Below are 17,803 nucleotides of genomic sequence, written 5' to 3'. Positions count from 1 at the left end.
TTTGCGGGTTAGTTTAGGAAAGAGGTAACCTAGCTGGAAGCTGAAGAACTCATTGACCGAGACTCAGTTATTTGTCTTCTTATTCCTATTTCATTGAACATCGGCTGGTGAAACTCATGGTCCTAACTCAATTGGGGCATTCTGACATCATTGACTTACTTTATTTAATATAATATATGTCTTTGTTCACATTAATAAATACCAGCCATCTTTGGTACAGTGCACAAGTTCAATATTTTGATTGAAATAATGAAGAGAAAATCAGGCTTTCGATGAACCACACGCTCAAGGCTTTGTATACTTCCTTTGCTTTCAACATTCTGGGATGTAACACACAACTCTTGTTTCTTTCTCCATGTTCATATTAAGACTATAATATTATTTGCTTTCTGAATACAAGCAATTATACCACCCATAGGTTTGTAGAAAACACAAGTTTATATTTTATAGGTTCTTATTTCCCCCTTTCGTTTGGAGACTATTATGCACAAGATTTAGATCTTCTTGTGATAGTTTCAGCAATATTACGACTTACGAGAGAAAACAACAGACAGGAAATAATTACAGTAGAGGTAACAGTTATTTATATAATATAAAGATAAATATTAATAAAATACTTTTTAACACACTTTTATTATTCGTTAAAATTTATTAAAAAAATATATAAAGATTATATGAGTCTTACTCTTTCTTACTTTTAAATTAAAGTTTTTTTGTATTTTTTTTAGTTGTAATAAAATTTTGTTAATAATAAAGAATGTTACTAGTATTTTTTATATATATAAATTTCTTTAATTTTACTTTCGTATCTTTTTCTTTGGAAACATAATTTTGTCCTTTTACTTATTAACATGAGAAAATTCGAATACATATTAAGCCTATCCAATTACTGTCCCATATTTTTTTTCTCCTAAAACATGACCGAGATTTATACGAAAGAATCGAAATATCCATTCAAAATTATATCAAATTGATATAAAACACAATCTTTAAATAATAATAAAGTCAGTGTATATATACAAATCTTAACATTAAGATAAAACTTACGTATTTACATCATTTAATAATTTTTTATAAAATATGAAATTAAATAATCTAGGTATTAGTTCAAATGTTTTTGTAAATTTTATGAAAAATAAAAATTATTAAATATTTTATCATATTATATATATATATATAAAATAGAAAAAAGCGAAATACAGAAGTTTAAGGATAAGTACCTTTTCCAAAAGCACACGATTTTTAAAATATAATAGAATCATTAGAGATAATGCATGAACATGAGAATTAAGAAAAGTAAAAGCTGGTGCCCTTTCCTGCAACCAAAGAACACAAACCGTACAATTTCTCTTCACCACAATCACCCCTAATGCATAGACAAAGGTCGCTTGGTTCGTAAGCAAAGCATCATTTACCATATTCATTTGTTCCTTCTACTAAACTAAGAACTATATATAGTATATATTACTAGTTCAATATTTCAATGGTTACTTTATTTATTATTCAATTGTTTATGTAATTTCTTTAAATTATTAATTAATTTGACTAACAAATAAATGTAATTTATAGATACATAAAAGTGACATGACTTCACACACCTCTATAAATCGGTACTTATTTTCTACTTTAATTTTACGAAATTAGAAAGTCTAATAATAGTTGAAAAAGTATATAATAGTCCACTTTCACTATTCAATGTGAACAACCAAAGTTAGATCTAGACTCAGATTTTGATTATTTATTTTATTATGAAATGATTTTTATTATTTCTACTTCATGAATTTTAGTGGTCAAAGGAAAGAGAATGAAAAATCAATGTTACAATGGACCCGCTTGTGTCATCAAGGTATAATCGTTATATTGTAGAACCACAAGGGTTGTTACTGAACATGACACAGCATAAATATGTCACAAGTGCAAGACAAAATAATAATCTTAGCTTTCTACCCTTACAACTCTTTCTCGTTCCTTCCTGGTCTATCATCTGTATTCGTGTGTACATTTTTTTGAGTTCAAAACTAGACTCAGGGTGGTGAAGGGCCTGAACCTTGGATTTGAATGCGCCATAGTTTGAGTTCCACGTATGCCCTTTATTGCCTTTCAAGTTTTTATGAGCTTTTTAGTCCCAAAAGCTACTCTGATTGCAGTAGGAACTTAATTCAAGAAAGATTCTGAGCAGAAATTTTGTTGGTCATTTGATTATGTTGAAATAACGTTTGTTAATTTTCAACTCTTGTCAGATTTTAGCCATTGAAAAATGTTGAACATTTAGTTTGATGTTCCAATTTCCCTTTGCAAGTTTGAACATAATTTTGAGGTTATCAATATCATATATAGTTTTATCAAGGCAATATTAATATTGCTATACTACCATGTCCAGAAAAGTTGCTTACTTGCTTGGCTAGCTATAGAGAGGAATTATAATAATAATTTTTTATTCTTTTTTTTGGGGTGATTTCAGGTAATTAATTGCCAAGACAAGATGAGTGTTATGTATAGTCCTGTTCTCAAGTACTCAGATGTGGAGCTAAGAAGAAATCAAGAAATGGATTCAAGTATTGGACATCCACAACAGCACTGTCACCAACCCAATTCTGGACTATTTAGGTACCGTTCTGCTCCAAGCTCATTGCTGGCAAGCCTTATTGACAACAACATTAATGGCTGTCCTAATGAGGAATCTTTTACAAGTGAGGACCATCACCATTATCTTCCATCAACAACTTCAGAAATGGAGACCATGTTGTCCAAATTGGTATCATCCAACAATGGATGGAGTAGTTCTGAGTCATTGCAAGAGTTTGGAGGCAAGCCTGTGAAGCAGGAAATGGGGGCATCTGTTCCACAAGGACCAAAACAACAACAACAGAATGGTTATTCTTATGGGGGGTCTCAGTTAATTTACCAGTCGCAGCAAATTCAAGGCTTGCCAAATGTTTCTTCCAGCGCTGCTGGCAATGCTTTTGATGGCTCTTTTGGTGTGGTGAACACCATGACTTCAGAAAACTCCACTCAATCTAAAATGGGTGTCAGGAATTGCTCCAATCTCCTTAGGCAAAAGAGCTCCCCTGCCGGATTTTTCTCCATTGAAAATGGTATGCATTTTCTCTTTATTGCTAGCTATTTTAAGATTTTTCTTTTATGTACATTCTTTTTTGTTTTCCTATGGTTTATAAATGTTTTCACATATAAGTGAAAGATACATGGTATGGCTTAAATTGAAACAATCTTCCCACATGAAATTGCTCTCAGAAACAACACCGGATAAATGAATAATGCATCTCTATTATTATGTTTATGGAAATGTTCAGAATTAATTACACCTTGCAAGTTCATTAGTATTAAATTACATCAGATCCCTCTTTTCTGAGGTAATGCTAACAGAATAAATTAATGGGGAGAAGTTGTTCATATTATTCTGGCGAAGTTAATCTTGACAACCAAATCAAAATTCATGGTCGAGATCAGATTTAAGTAAAACACACTGATTTTTTACCATTCATGTATAGTATAGTTATGTTGTAAAGATTTAACACCTCTCACTTCTCACTAAATATGCCCCCTATATTTGTATATATGTATGCAATTGCTCATGATGATTTAAAAATACATTAGTTTTAGTGTTATGAATCCGTTTCTATTAATTGCAGATCTTGCAGCATTGAGAGAGGTAGGAAGCTTTAAAGCCAGTGATGTTACAAATAGACAGGCTAATGCATCAACTAGTGGGTTGCATGGTACTCTTATTTTCTCATCTAGGCCATCCTCGTGCATGAAAAGGATGCCACAAATAGCTGAAAATGGAAATGAAAGCCTAGAAGAAAATTGTGTCCAAAGTAGAAACCTGGTAAATGACAGTGGCAACTCCAGATGTTACATACCTAACTTCAGTGAAATCTGGGACACTTCTGCATTCACTGCCCAAAAATCAGAAAGTGAAGATGAAATCATGTTTTCCACTTCAAATGGCTTGGAATCTCAGGTATATAAGAAAGTTTGTGAACTTGATTTCAATCGATTGAATTTTTTTCCTTTGCTGATCACTGAAAATTATCATCATCATCAGGAAGCTGATATTTGCTATCAAAATCTGGGTTTGACTCACCATTTGAGTCTTCCTAGTTCTTCTACTAAGATGACATCCATAGAGAAGATTCTTCAAATTCAAGGATCTGTTCCTTGTAAAATTCGAGCCAAAAGAGGCTTTGCCACTCACCCAAGAAGCATTGCAGAGAGGGTAAAATTCTACCACACCAAGCAATTACATAAAAAGAAATGCCAGTAACACTTTTTTGAACACATTCTTCAGAACACACTGTCAGTGGTCAGTTTTTTTAAAATTCAAAATACTTGTTTTGTAAATTGATCACTTCATAAAAAATACTCTGAAGTTTTAAAAACTAACCAATTATAAGAAGTGTGTTGAAGAGTTTATTGCTAGCATTCCTATTATATAAATATATAGTCCTAGCCACTTTACCATTCTAGTAAGGCTATGCAGCTTAACTGATTCACGTATGTTATCCTCAAATTTCAGGTAAGAAGAACAAGAATTAGTGAAAGAATCAAGAAATTGCAAGGCCTTTTCCCAAAATCCGATAAGGTAATTCAACACTTTCCCAAGTACATCACATTGTGATTGAAATTTCACATACACTTTGATGATAACTTGATACTTCTTTACCTTGGCAGCAAACAAGCACAGCAGATATGTTAGATTTGGCAGTTGAGTACATTAAGGATCTGCAGCAACAAGTTAAGGTACTACAAGTCTTCCCATAAATCTTGAAGATAATAACACCTTAAAACTCCAAAGTATACATTGTTTAACTAAATTTCTTTCACCTCCTGCAGATACTCACAGATTGCAAGGCAAAGTGCAAATGTACAAGTTATGAGAAGAAGCAATGCACTAAAGCTTGTGCCTGATTTATTAACTTGTAGATAGCCAAAGAAAGGAGGATTAATTTAATCCCCTTTAATGAGTGTGCCAAAGTTAGCAATTGTAATTATATAAAAATAATGCTGATTTTTTGCCTAGTGTGAGTTTAGGTCCAGGTGAATCTTTTTTCCACTTTTGTTCTTCATTTTTCCCCTTATTTTCTTTTCCTTTTTAGTTTGATTTAAGGATTCTAAAGTCCTAGCTTGTGTAGCAGGAATCTTGTAGCTTTTCATTTTTAGTAATAAGAAGTCTGTGACGCAAACTGTGATACAATGTTAATATCTTACAGAAACTGTGACAAAATGTTTAATACTGAATTTTATATGGAGATGCTATTGAAGCTAGTAATTATAATCTTCGAGTCTGCTTCCAATCCAGCCTAGAATATTGATACGTGCCAAATTTTCTCCCTCACATTTGGGTACCAAGCTTAAAAACGCTCTTTAGATACATATGTGTGAGGTAGGTACTCTTAGTAAGAATAATTTGCCATTAAGGTTCAAAATGTTCAAATATAAAAACTTGAAGCGCAAACTGTGATATTGACATCTAAACATGATTTTTACTACTCATTCTTGCTGCATTAGCAATTTTCTTTTTATTTAGCATTTTATTTTGTGTAACGACTTATAAATGAATTTCCTTTTCATAATTGTTGAGACCAGAGTAACGGTATAATAATACACAACTAAAATAAGAGATGAGAAAATAAGAGCCAATAAATGCAATATAAAATTATCACAGAAGAAAAATTTTACTAATCCTCACTCTATAATTTACTCCTCAAAATAGGAGACTATTACTACCGAGTACAAGATCTCAGTGTAATACAAAGATATAAGGAAAAGATGATTTTTGGGATGATTTTAATTTGATGGACCCTTACCCTTTATATAAGAAAAGGAAGGGCCCCCACTTGAAGTTCCCACCGATGTGGGACTTTATTCCTAACAATTCTCCCACTTGAAGATTATGATTAAGTTAATCATATCTTCACACACATTCCTAATACATTACATGTTGTTTATATTTCTAATAGGCCATATAAGGACCGACACCATGTAAACTTGTCACTATTGACTGGCTTTGTCATTATATCTGCTATGTTTTCTTTAGTATGGATCTTCTGCATATCCACTCTTCCTTCTTCTACTACTTCACGGACAAAGTGGTATTGTATACCTATGTGCTTTGTTCTAGAATGAAAAGCTGGATTCTTTGCAATATGCAAAGCACTTTGACTGTCACAATACACAGTAGTAGTCTGCTGTTTGTGCCCAAGTTCCTCCAATAGCCTTTGACTCTAGATTGCTTCCTTGCATGCCTCAGTAGCTGCCATGTATTCAGCTTCTGTAGTAGACAAAGCCACAACAGTCTGTAACTTAGATAACCAACTTACTACTTCGCTAGCAAGTGTAAACACATAGCCAGTAGTAGATTTCCTTTTATCTAGATCTCCTGCAAAATCTGAATCAACATAGCCTTTGACAATAAATTCTGATCCTTCAAAACATAATGCAACATCAGAGGTTCCTTTAATGTATCTAAGGATCCTCTTTACAACATTCCAATGCTCTCTACCAGGATCTGCCATGTACCTACTGACTGCTCCCACTGCTTGTACAATGTCTGGTCTAGTACAAATCATGGCATACATAAGGCTTCCCACCGCTGATGCATACGGCACTCGAGACATTTCCATCCTCTCCGCTTCATTGCTAGGACACATACTTGAGGATAATTTATAACTGACAGGAAGTGGGGTAGAGATTGGCTTACAGTCTTGCATATTGAAGCGCCGCAAGACTTTACGAAGATAATTCTTTTGAGAGAGCCAAATCTTCCTATCTTTTCTGTCTCGGTGTATTTGCATCCCTAAAATCTTGTTTGCTGGTCCTAAGTCCTTCATATCAAACTCCCTAGCTAATTGTGCCTTCAATTCTTGAATTCGATCTTTGCTGGGGCCTACCACCAGCATGTCATCCACATACAACAACAAAATGATGAAATCATTATCACCAAACCTCTTGTAATACGTACAATGGTCTGAACTCAGTCTGTTGTATCTGAGGCTAATAATGAAGGAATCAAATCTCTTGTACCAACACCTTGGCGCCTGTTTTAAACCGTACAGAGATTTGGTCAACCTGCAAACCAAGTCTTCCTTTCCTTGTTCTTCAAAACCTTTTGGTTGGAGCATATATATTTCCTCTTCAAGTTCTCCATGTAGAAAAGCAGTCTTTACATCAAGTTGCTCAAGATGTAAATCATGTGCAGCACACATTGCCAGAACAATTCTGATTGTGGTTAATCGGACAACTGGCGAGAATATCTCATTGAAATCAATGCCTTCTTTCTGAGCATATCCTTTAACCACCAATCTGGCACGATACCGCTCCACTTGATCATTGCCATCTCGTTTGATTTTGTAAACCCATTTACAACCAATAGCTTTTCGACCTTTTGGAAGCTCAACAAGTTCCCATGTATTGTTTCTATGTAAGGCCTCAATTTCTTCCTGCATTGCTGTCATCCATAAAGAAGCATCTGAACTCCTCAAAGCCTCATGAAAGGTTGATGGTTCTCCTTCTTCTGTTAGAAGGCAATATGCATCATGACTTGCCATAACATAGTCTGAGTGCCAAGATAGTCTTCTTATCTCACGTCTTGTTTGTTGAGTTTCTCCATCATTGGCATCATTTGATTCTTGTTTTCCGTGCTCATGTTCTGCTTCAGAGTTGTCATCTTCTTTAGCTTTCCTTTCTATCACTACTGAAGTAGTGTCTTTGGTAGTACTGTCATCTTTCTGCTCCTTGTGCAATTCATTTTCTGCAAAGACTACATCTCTGCTAACAACAACCTTGCGGGCAATGGGATCCCACAAGCGATACCCCTTAACATTGTCAGCATAACCCAAGAATATACATTTCCTGGATTTTGGATCCAGTTTTGTTCTTTCTTGGGAATTGTACATCACGTACACAGGACATCCAAACACATGTAATGAAGAATAATTAGGTGGCTTTCCATTCCATATCTCCATTGGTGTCTTCAAACCAATTGTTGTTGATGGTGATCGGTTTATTACATAACAGGCAGTTTTCACTGCTTCTGCCCAGAAAGATTTAGCCACTCCTGCTGTTCTTAGCATAGCTCTTGTTCTTTCTAGAAGAGTTCTGTTCATCCGCTCTGCTACACCATTCTGCTGAGGTGTATAAGGCACTGTGAATTGCCTTGAAATACCCTCTTGCTTACAGAATGTTAGAAAATCACCATCTACATATTCTCCTCCATTGTCTGTCCTTAAGCACTTAATTCTTTTCCCAGTTTCAAGTTCTACTAGTGCTTTAAATTCCTTAAATACTGGAAACACATCTGACTTCTTCTTGATTGGGTACACCCACAATCTCCTTGAGTGATCATCAATGAATGATACAAAATATTTTGCTCCTCCAATAGATACTTCCGGTGATTCCCATACATCAGAATGAATCAAGTCCAGTATGTGTCTGCTTCTTGTAGTCACGTTGCCAAACTTCAATCTATGCTGCTTACTTGTCACACAGTGCTCACAAAATGGTAAGGTTACCATTTTGAGCCCGGGCAAGAGATTACGTTCTGCTAGAATTTTCAGGCCTCGTTCTGACATATGACCAAGTCTACAATGCCACATCATTGTTTCTTCTTCTTGACTAATTGCAACTGATGCATCTGCTTCTTTCAACGTATCTCCCAAAAGCATGTATAAATTTGTTGTGATCTTTTCTGCTTTCATCACTACCAAATTGCCTTTAACTACCTTCATGATCCCACCTTCAATGTGGATCTTGCACTTGAGGTCATCCAATTGCCCAATGGACAATAGATTCTCTTTCAAACCCTTCACATGTCGTACCCCTTGAATTGTTCGAATGGTACCATCATACATTTTTAATTTGACAGTACCAATTCCAGCAATTTCTAGGGCATGATCATTTCCCATGAACACGGATCCTCCTGAGATAGGTTCATAATTGTAAAACCAGTCTCGACATGGAGTCATGTGCCAGGTTGCACCTGAATCCAATATCCAACATTCATGAAGTTGTCTTCCACCTCTAGATTTTACTGCTTCACTATATAAGATTTCACCATCATCTGAAGTACTTGCAACACAACCTTGAGAGGTTGATGCTTTAATATTCTTCCCTCCTTCACTCTTCCTGCTCCAACAATCTTTCTTTACGTGCCCTCTCTTGCCACAGTTGTAGCATTTGAGGTTCTTCCTTCTCTGAGATTTTGATCTACCATGATTTTGGCTCCCACTAGAACCACGCTCCATTGATCTCCCTCTCATCATCGTCAAAGCTTCTGCTTGTTTACAACTTTCCAGTCTGTCTTCCTTATTCTTTCGCCTGGATTCTTCTTCAAGAACTGCTCCGGCAACATCATCAAAGGATAGATGACCAATGATGTTGTTGTTTGTAATATTGATGATGAGTTGATCATATGAATCTGGCAAGCTCTGGAGTAGAAGTTCTGCACGTTCATTTTCTACAATGTTGAAATCTGAAGCTGTAAGTTGAGCAAACAGCGTATTCAGATTGTTGATGTGGTCCGTCACAGGTGTGGACTCACTCATTCGAAGAGTGTAGAGTTTTCTTTTTAAGAATATTTTGGTGTGAAGAGACTTGATCTCGTACAATTTGATCAGTGTGTCCCAAATCTCCTTTGCAGTCTTCTTTTCTGCAACACTAGATAACACTGAATCTGCCAATGCCAAGTGCAAATTGGCAACAGCATTGTTATCCATTTCTCTCCATTTTTCTTCTGAAATATCTGCAGGTCTGCCTTCAATTGCATCAAGACAATTGTCTTTTCTCAAAATTGCTCTTATCTTCAATTTCCACAGGGAGAAATTACTCCCATTAAATTTCTCTATCTCATATTTTGCTGCCATATTTTCTCTCTTTATTATACCGACTTATGCACTTCTCACTATGAATAGTATTGTCTACTGGAATAACACAGGTAGACCATGAACTAACACACCAAAAAAAAATTCCCAGGAAAGAGAGGTGGGTCACTATAGACACTCTTAAATACCAAATCTTTCCTAGCCAGAACTTTCTCAGATAGCAGTTTAACACTACCAAACTTTTCCAGTAACAATTCTTTTTTTATGTGAAAGATCGGATTAAACCGCAATCACAGAGCATACTCAAAATTTTACCAACACTATTCTAATGACAATAGCAGCGGAATAAACTAAACCAATAGCTCTGATACCACTGTTGAGACCAGAGTAACGGTATAATAATACACAACTAAAATAAGAGATGAGAAAATAAGAGCCAATAAATGCAATATAAAATTATCACAGAAGAAAATTTTTACTAATCCTCACTCTATAATTTACTCCTCAAAATAGGAGACTATTACTACCGAGTACAAGATCTCAGTGTAATAAAAAGATATAAGGAAAAGATGATTTTTGGGATGATTTTAATTTGATGGACCCTTACCCTTTATATAAGAAAAGGAAGGGCCCCCACTTGAAGTTCCCACCGATGTGGGACTTCATTCCTAACAATAATCACTACCTCAACTTTGAATCTCCACGATTTCTCATATTAATAATAAGAATAAGGAATTATATTAGAAACTCCTTCTAGAGCATAGTTACTCTAATACTTATAATAACTCAAAATATGTCAACTACAACATAATCTTGAATTATCTGAATGCTATGAAGGTTTACATCTTGTTTATTGGATTTTCATAATTACACTATGTATGACTTTGTTGTTAAAAATTCTCTACAGTTACATTTTTGCTATCCCATCGTGAAAACCACCAACTTTTTCAAATACATGCTGCTTGTTACTTGGAAAAACCACCACAGAGTTTACTACCAACCAATCGAGGCTAGTCCTTAAAAAGAAAAAACTGAAATGATTTTCAAGAATACATTCAAAATTTGAATCATTATATTGATTAATGTTGACTGTTTTTATTATGGAAAATATTAACCGGTTCCCTTAAGAAATTAAAAATACAATTTTTTTTTTAAAAAAAAGTATTAATAATGTACTTTGGTTGTGATTTGTAATAATTTTACAAACGATTTTTGATTGAAAAAAAATGTAATAGTTAAATATAAAAGAATACAAGCGAAAGATAGAATATAAAATAGTAAGACATAATTAGTAAATAAAAATTAAAAAGTGATTGATCGTTAGAAAGCATACTATATTTTAGCAAGCAATTTACATAACTAAAAAAAAATCATGAAGGAAACTTTTGTATCAACATTTAAAAAGTTTTGGTTCTTCGCATGAGAACCTTGAATAATTCTCTATGAATTGTGTGTGTTTAGTTGGTTAAGGGCAAATTGTTAGATTCAAACAACTTTAAAAAAAAAGTTAAATACATTTTTAGTCCTTAAAAAAAATACACAAAAAAGGTTGATTTTTTATTTGTAATACATTCCTATATTTTAAAAAATTGTTGATTTTAGTCCCTCTCATCCATGTTCCATTAACAAAAAATACACGACACAAAAATTAACACTAAAACATATTGACTAGGGAATAATATAATAATTTTTGAAAATATAAAAACTAGAATAAAATAAAATTTGATGTATTTTGAGGAATCAAAAACATATTTAACTCCAAAAAGTTACTTATCAATTTCTTAATCAAGGCACTTTGCTAGCAAAAGTCTTTCATTATTTGAATCATTGTGTAAAGATAGGGAAGTCAACATTCAATTTCTTGACAAATTTTATGGGTGAATGACTAAAGTGAAATAAATTATGATAAGTGAGAAACTAATTACAAAATATTGGTTTGTGATTTAAATTTGAAGAAAAATATAATTAAAATATTAAAATAAACGTGATAAAGAAATATTATTAAAAGTACCTAAAACTATTATTGGTTTTTGTTAATATTAGTTTTTGGAATTGATTTCAAAGATATAGAAACATTTTTATTTAAAAAAAATATTTATGTTATTTTTGTATTTACAATATACTAAATAATGATTTTTTTAATAAAATTTTATTAACTTTAAATCTTAATCCAATCTGTTAATATTTTTTTAAAATTATTTATAGATGACTTATATCAAAATCTTGTGACATGCATGAAACTTGTAACATTGTAAACTATTGTTTTCCAATCATTATCTTATTTGATTTTTAAATGTACTTAGATGAAGCTTAAAGTACATATATTGAATAGTTTTAAATGTCGATTTGCTCGAGGTGGTTAATAAGGCATGGAATTACAATGTTAGCAAATTATGGGCAACAAAGCAGATTAATAGAAGGACGACTAATGTAAAAATTGCTCTTAAGAGATAGAACCGAGAAGTATTTGGAGATATGAACAAGAAAATTGGTAATGTCACGATCCATTTTTATAAAGAATCAATGACATTCTGCATTACCTTTCCTAATTCATTTAGGAGACTATATATATATAAGTAAAAGAGTATAAATTTTCAAAATTTGAACTCCAACATCCAATTTAACAAAATAACAAGCTCAAGAGCATTTTTATACAATACCAAAAATTTATGTAAATTTATACGTTTACATCAGCTAATTCAATGAGGAATTCAAAATACAAGTTGTTCGAATAATAATTACATTCCTTTAAAAGTGTAACCAAACAGTCTAGGCTTATTACTACAACCTAAACTGACAAAATAATTAACGTTATAATTTTTCTAAAATTCAAACTCCGTCGTTCCTCAGCTAGACCTTTCAGCTTGAGAAGTAGACGCATTACATGTAACTTTTGCTCACGTACTCCCGTACGATCATTGCAGCAAACATACCAATACAATGAAAAATACAAGGATGAACTTATATAATTAACACTCATAATTACAACTTATGGATATGAAAATTGATTTAAATAGCTAATATATTTCACAACATTCAGCACAATAGCTTCAACCAATTGATGAAGCATGTTTAGCCCATTCCCAGCCCAACTAATGCAAATGCAGCGATTGAGTTCCATTTAGTTTCACAGCCTAAGTAATCCAGAAGAACTGCTTTCTGGTCTGAGAATGACCCATTTCGATATCTAAATCTAAACACAGCATAGCTCAGTATTCTAATCAACTCTAGAATGATAATGAATGTGATGCATCACAACGAGATCAATATAATAAGGCATAATTAAATCTATGTTCAATTTCAACAATTCAACAATGCATATATTTTCAGCCAGCTTCACCATCATAGCCATATATATTTTCACAACCTCAGCAACACAACTTTGTGCATCTATACAATAAAATCAAGCAGCTCATAGCATTAATTAAGCATTTCCAATTAATTAAACAGCTCACAACTCTTTAATAAAACTTTTCAACATTCTCAGCACATATATCACCATACTTCAACATAACAAAATTAAGTTCATAAATAACTCCATATTTACTATACGAATAAACTAGCTCAGATAAGTTCCCCTTACCTGGAATAAGTTTTTGTCAAATCAAATTCTTACTGAGTCCCGAAGGGAAAGATCAAGCATTTGGGTAAAAATACAGTTCGAATGGTTCAGATCTACTCAGAACGACATGGTATAAGTCACTTGAGAAAGAGAGAGAAGGAAAATGAGTAAAGACCAAAAATTGAGCTCCGAGAACTCACTTGTATCTTAATAAGACAGGTGAATCTCAAATTGTTCAGGAAAGAATTCGGCATCGAGAAGGTTTTTTCTAATGACAAGAAGTGAGAAAACAGAGAGAAAATGAGAGAGAGAAGCTGTCTAGTAAGGAATGAAGTTTCTAGGTGCTAAAGCCCCCCTTAAATAGCCCTCAAGCCCGCGCGCTCTTACTTAAGCGAGCTAATCTTCGCTTGAGCGAGATTTGCTCTCGCCTAGGCGAGAAAACCAAATAGTGGAACCTCTCAGAGGAAGTGTCAAGTCTGATTAAGGAGTGTAAAGGAGATAAGAGCCCAAGTCCTGACGGATTCAATTTCATATTTATTAAATTGTTTTGAGACTTGATGAGGGGTGAGGTAATATAGATGCCTATGGAATTTCATATGAATGTCGTAATTCTCAAAGGGTTGCTCTTTTATTTTGTAGCACTCATTCCAAAGACGAAGAATCCCTAAAAAGTAAGTGAGTATAGACCTATTTCTTTATTGAGGTGTCTTTATAAAATTATTTCAAAGGTACTTGCAAATAGAATGTGGAGTGTGCTAGCAAGCATAATAAATGAGCAACAATCAAGGAATGAACATGTTAAATAGTGTGCTTGTTGCCAATAAGGTGATAGATTATGCTAAGAAAAGGGGAAAAAAATGTTTTGTGTTGGAAGTATATTATGAGAAAGAAAACGATTCAGTGGATTGGAAATATATCCTACATATGTTATGAAAGTTTGGCTTTAGAGAGACGTGGGTAAGATGGATAGAAGCTTATATTTGTGGTGGTCATTTATCAGTCTTTGTTAATGGGAGCCTAATAGAAGAAGTGACAATTGGAGGCCTCAAACAAGGTGATCCTCTATCGCCTTTTTTATTTTTATTAGTAGCAGAAGGTTTGGAGAGATTGATGAAAAGTTTCATCTCAAAGAGTCTTTTTTCCAGGGTTAAAGTTAGTGATGGACTAAAAATTTCATTGTTACAATTTGTAGATGATAATTTGATTATAGGTGAAGTTACTAAGTAGAATTTGTGGACGATAAAGGCTATTTTACGAAAATTTGAACTTATATCCGAGCTTAAAATAAATTTTCATAGGAGTTGTATTGTGGGGGTGAATGTGACAAGTAATTTTCTAGACACAACATCTCAATTTTTAAATTGCAAGGTGGAATCATTGCCCTTTCAGTATTTAGCCATCTATGTTGGGAATAAACAAAGAAGAAAAAGTGCTTGACAAAAGCTTATTGAGATGTTTAATCGCAAACTAGCATCTTAGAAACACAAATACATCTCTATTAGAGGTAAAGTAACACTTCTTAATACTGTTTTAAATAGTCTCCCACTATATTATTTATCCTTTTGGAAAATGCCACTAGGTGTAATTAAGAAGATGGTGAAAATTCAACGTCAGTTTCTTTGGAGTGGCATAAAGGATTTATTAAAAATAGTTTGGATTAGATGAGAAAGAGTATGCATGCTAAAGAATGAGGACGGTCTAGGGGTGAGAAATGTGGAATGGTTCAATTGGAGCTTGTAAGGTAAATGGGTTTGGAGAGGTTTAAAGTCTCCAAAATGGTTGTGCTTTGATGTGTTATGGGTATGATATGGATCATATGCTGATATGTTAATTTCTTTAAAAGTAGCTCAAAGTATTTCAGATTGGTGGAGGGACATGTGTGGGTCTGTAAGCAAGCTAATGAGTGGATAGATTATAATGTCACATGAGTACTTGGTGATGGTTGTTCTTTTAGTTTTTGGAAGGATTAATGTATGAGAAATATTGCAGTGACAAATTTATACCCATGACTGTTTTCAATAACGACTAATAAGGAAACACGAGTGATGGATAATAGATGATTTGAGATGGGTCAATGGGTGTGAGAAATTCCTTGGAGAAAACATTTGTTTTCATAGGAGGAGAATTTACAACAACAGTTGTGGGAAACTATGAAGGGTAAGAGACTGAGAGAAAATGTAAATAACATGTTGTGGAAGTGTGATGGTAAAAAGGAATATAGTGAGCAATCCGCTTATCACTACATTCATCATTTTTTACTGCAGGTAGTGGTTTGGAGCTAGGTTTAGTGCAGGCCTTATGCAAGATTTGAAAGGTCAATGCGTAGAGGAAGGTAGTGGTATTCGTTTAGTGTCTATTGCTTAATACAGTTTTGGTGTGGAAGAACTTGACCAAACATAGATTGACGATTCGCTCATAAGCTTGTGGATTGTATGATACTGAAGCTGAGGACATATTGCATCTTTTTTTGCATAGTGGTGTCTCCATGAAACTGTAGTACTTGGTACTTGAATAGTTTGATGTCAGTTTATGCTTACCAAAAAATTTGCATGAGACATTACTAAGTATGTGTGTAATTCAATGTGGAAAAAAGAAATGGAAGGGAGTTGTAATGGTATAGTTTGCGGTAATATGAAGAATTTGACTTCAACGGAATAATATTCTCTTCAATAATAGTGTGTTAAATGTTAGTAAAATGTTTGATTCTATTAAATATCGTTTGTGCAATAGGACCTTTAAGAAGATCGATTTATATGTGAATTGGATTAATAATCTCTTAACATATATTATTAATTCTCTTTAGAGTTGTAACGTGTTAGAGTATACCTTGTACTCTAAATTTATACTTAGTAAAATATTAATGTTTAAAAAAGAAAAAAATCAAACAGTTTTCCTATGTCTTCATAAGCATAAAATAATATGAAAATAACGTTGAAAGTCATTTATATAACTCAAATAGTAAGAGCCAATGAAATTTAAATATATTTAGAAACTTCCTTAATAATCTCATGTTCAGCTTTTACATTAAACTAGTTTATTTGTGAACTTTTTAAGTATTATCAAATTAAAATAAAATTTTAAAATAAATAATTTAAAATATATTATATGAATATTTTTAAATTTAATAAATTATAAAAGTGAGAAGTGCCTCATTTTAAAAATAAATTTAAAATATTTCTTATTTAAGAATTAACACATTTAAATTATATAGAGGTTTAATATATAAAGGTTTGATAATAGGTGATTTATTAGTTACTCTAAACATTTCAAACATTAAAATTTTGAAATCTATCCTCCCAGAAACTTTTAGAAATAATATACTAGTAGTTAATAAGCACATATATAATATAGGATGCAAACACATGACATGGATACAACAACATAGCATATTTAAAAAAAATAAAAATAGGACACAAGATGAAAAATAATATTTTAATCACAAATAAAACATTATAAGCATAAAAATTCAAAATTTTAATATTAAATACTAAAAAAAAATCAAAATCTATTAAAATTATTAAAGAAGATAATATAATTATAGTCTCAAAATCCTCATGGTGAATTGATTAATACTTATTTTAATTTTAAATTAATTTTAGATTAATTTTATTTTTTGGTGAATGTTGATTAATTTAAAATTTTGATGAAAAGAGTTGAGAATGCAACAGTTGAACAAAGAAATTCCTAAATACACCAAGCAGGATGTCATCAAACTAAAAAATTTAAGAAAAAAACAGTACATTGTGATTTTGTGTTTGCCTCTCAAAATTTAATTATTTATCTTGAGTAGATGGGTAGCAAAAACCAATAACCATCAACAAATGCTACATAAGAGTCAGAACTACAAAAGCAATTGCAGAAGACCCATTGTCAAGTAACATGTCCATGTGCCCTTTCGTTTACACCGTTTCTAACAACACCATGCTTGAACTATTGACATGTACGGCTGCGACTCATTAGAATGCTGTTTTTGATTTCGCTTAGAAGAGACAATTATGCGAGTTCCTAATGCATAAACTACTCTCAAAAGCGTCTAAAATTACACGCTTTTAAACTTTTCTAAAGCAGAACCAAACTCATACTTAACCCTCCAATTAATTGAACAATTACCCTATGCTATATCACTTTTAAGTAGGAATATATCATTAGTAAGATACAGTCATCAAGAAAATCACACCAAAACGTAAGTGTCTTATTACCAATATGGAATGCCATCAGTATTCACAGAAATCGTTGATACCAAGGATCCACATTTTAAGATTACTTGCAAATTAAGTACTTCGAAACAATTACATGTTCATATATTATATATTAAAGCGTGGTGCATATAGTAATCTAAAAGCTGTGCTATTTATCCCCAGAAAACTCATACAAGTCGCTCATGAAATATTTAAGTAATTTA

General features: G+C 32.7%; 1 protein-coding gene across 1 annotated transcript; it reads left to right on the top strand.

Annotated features, from left to right (window-relative positions):
• The first annotated feature begins 1,928 nt into the window (after positions 1-1,928).
• Positions 1,929-5,288, top strand: LOC113855173 (transcription factor bHLH130-like). Its single transcript, XM_027486688.1, has 7 exons — positions 1,929-2,081; positions 2,462-3,095; positions 3,651-3,982; positions 4,067-4,237; positions 4,538-4,603; positions 4,693-4,761; positions 4,855-5,288. The coding sequence occupies exons 2-7, from the start codon at positions 2,483-2,485 to the stop codon at positions 4,927-4,929; spliced, it is 1,326 nt and encodes a 441-aa protein (XP_027342489.1). The 5' UTR covers positions 1,929-2,081; positions 2,462-2,482; the 3' UTR covers positions 4,930-5,288.
• The last annotated feature ends 12,515 nt before the right edge of the window (positions 5,289-17,803 follow it).

This window comes from Abrus precatorius, unplaced genomic scaffold, assembly GCF_003935025.1.
Source record: "Abrus precatorius isolate BTA unplaced genomic scaffold, Abrus_2018 Scaffold11, whole genome shotgun sequence".
Classification (NCBI taxonomy): Eukaryota; Viridiplantae; Streptophyta; class Magnoliopsida; order Fabales; family Fabaceae; genus Abrus; species Abrus precatorius.
The sequence above is the reverse complement of the archived record's forward strand: the minus strand, read 5'-3'. Positions and strand labels throughout refer to the sequence as shown.

What these genes read in the sequence shown, in the direction of transcription:
- LOC113855173 (XM_027486688.1), top strand. Translation starts at nt 2,483, where the DNA reads ATGAGTGTTATGTATAGTCCTGTTCTCAAGTACTCAGATGTGGAGCTA. An exon ending in ATTTTTCTCCATTGAAAATG is followed by an intron (nt 3,096 to 3,650) that starts GTATGCATTTTC and finishes TATTAATTGCAG; the next exon opens with ATCTTGCAGCATTGAGAGAG. An exon ending in CAAATGGCTTGGAATCTCAG is followed by an intron (nt 3,983 to 4,066) that starts GTATATAAGAAA and finishes CATCATCATCAG; the next exon opens with GAAGCTGATATTTGCTATCA.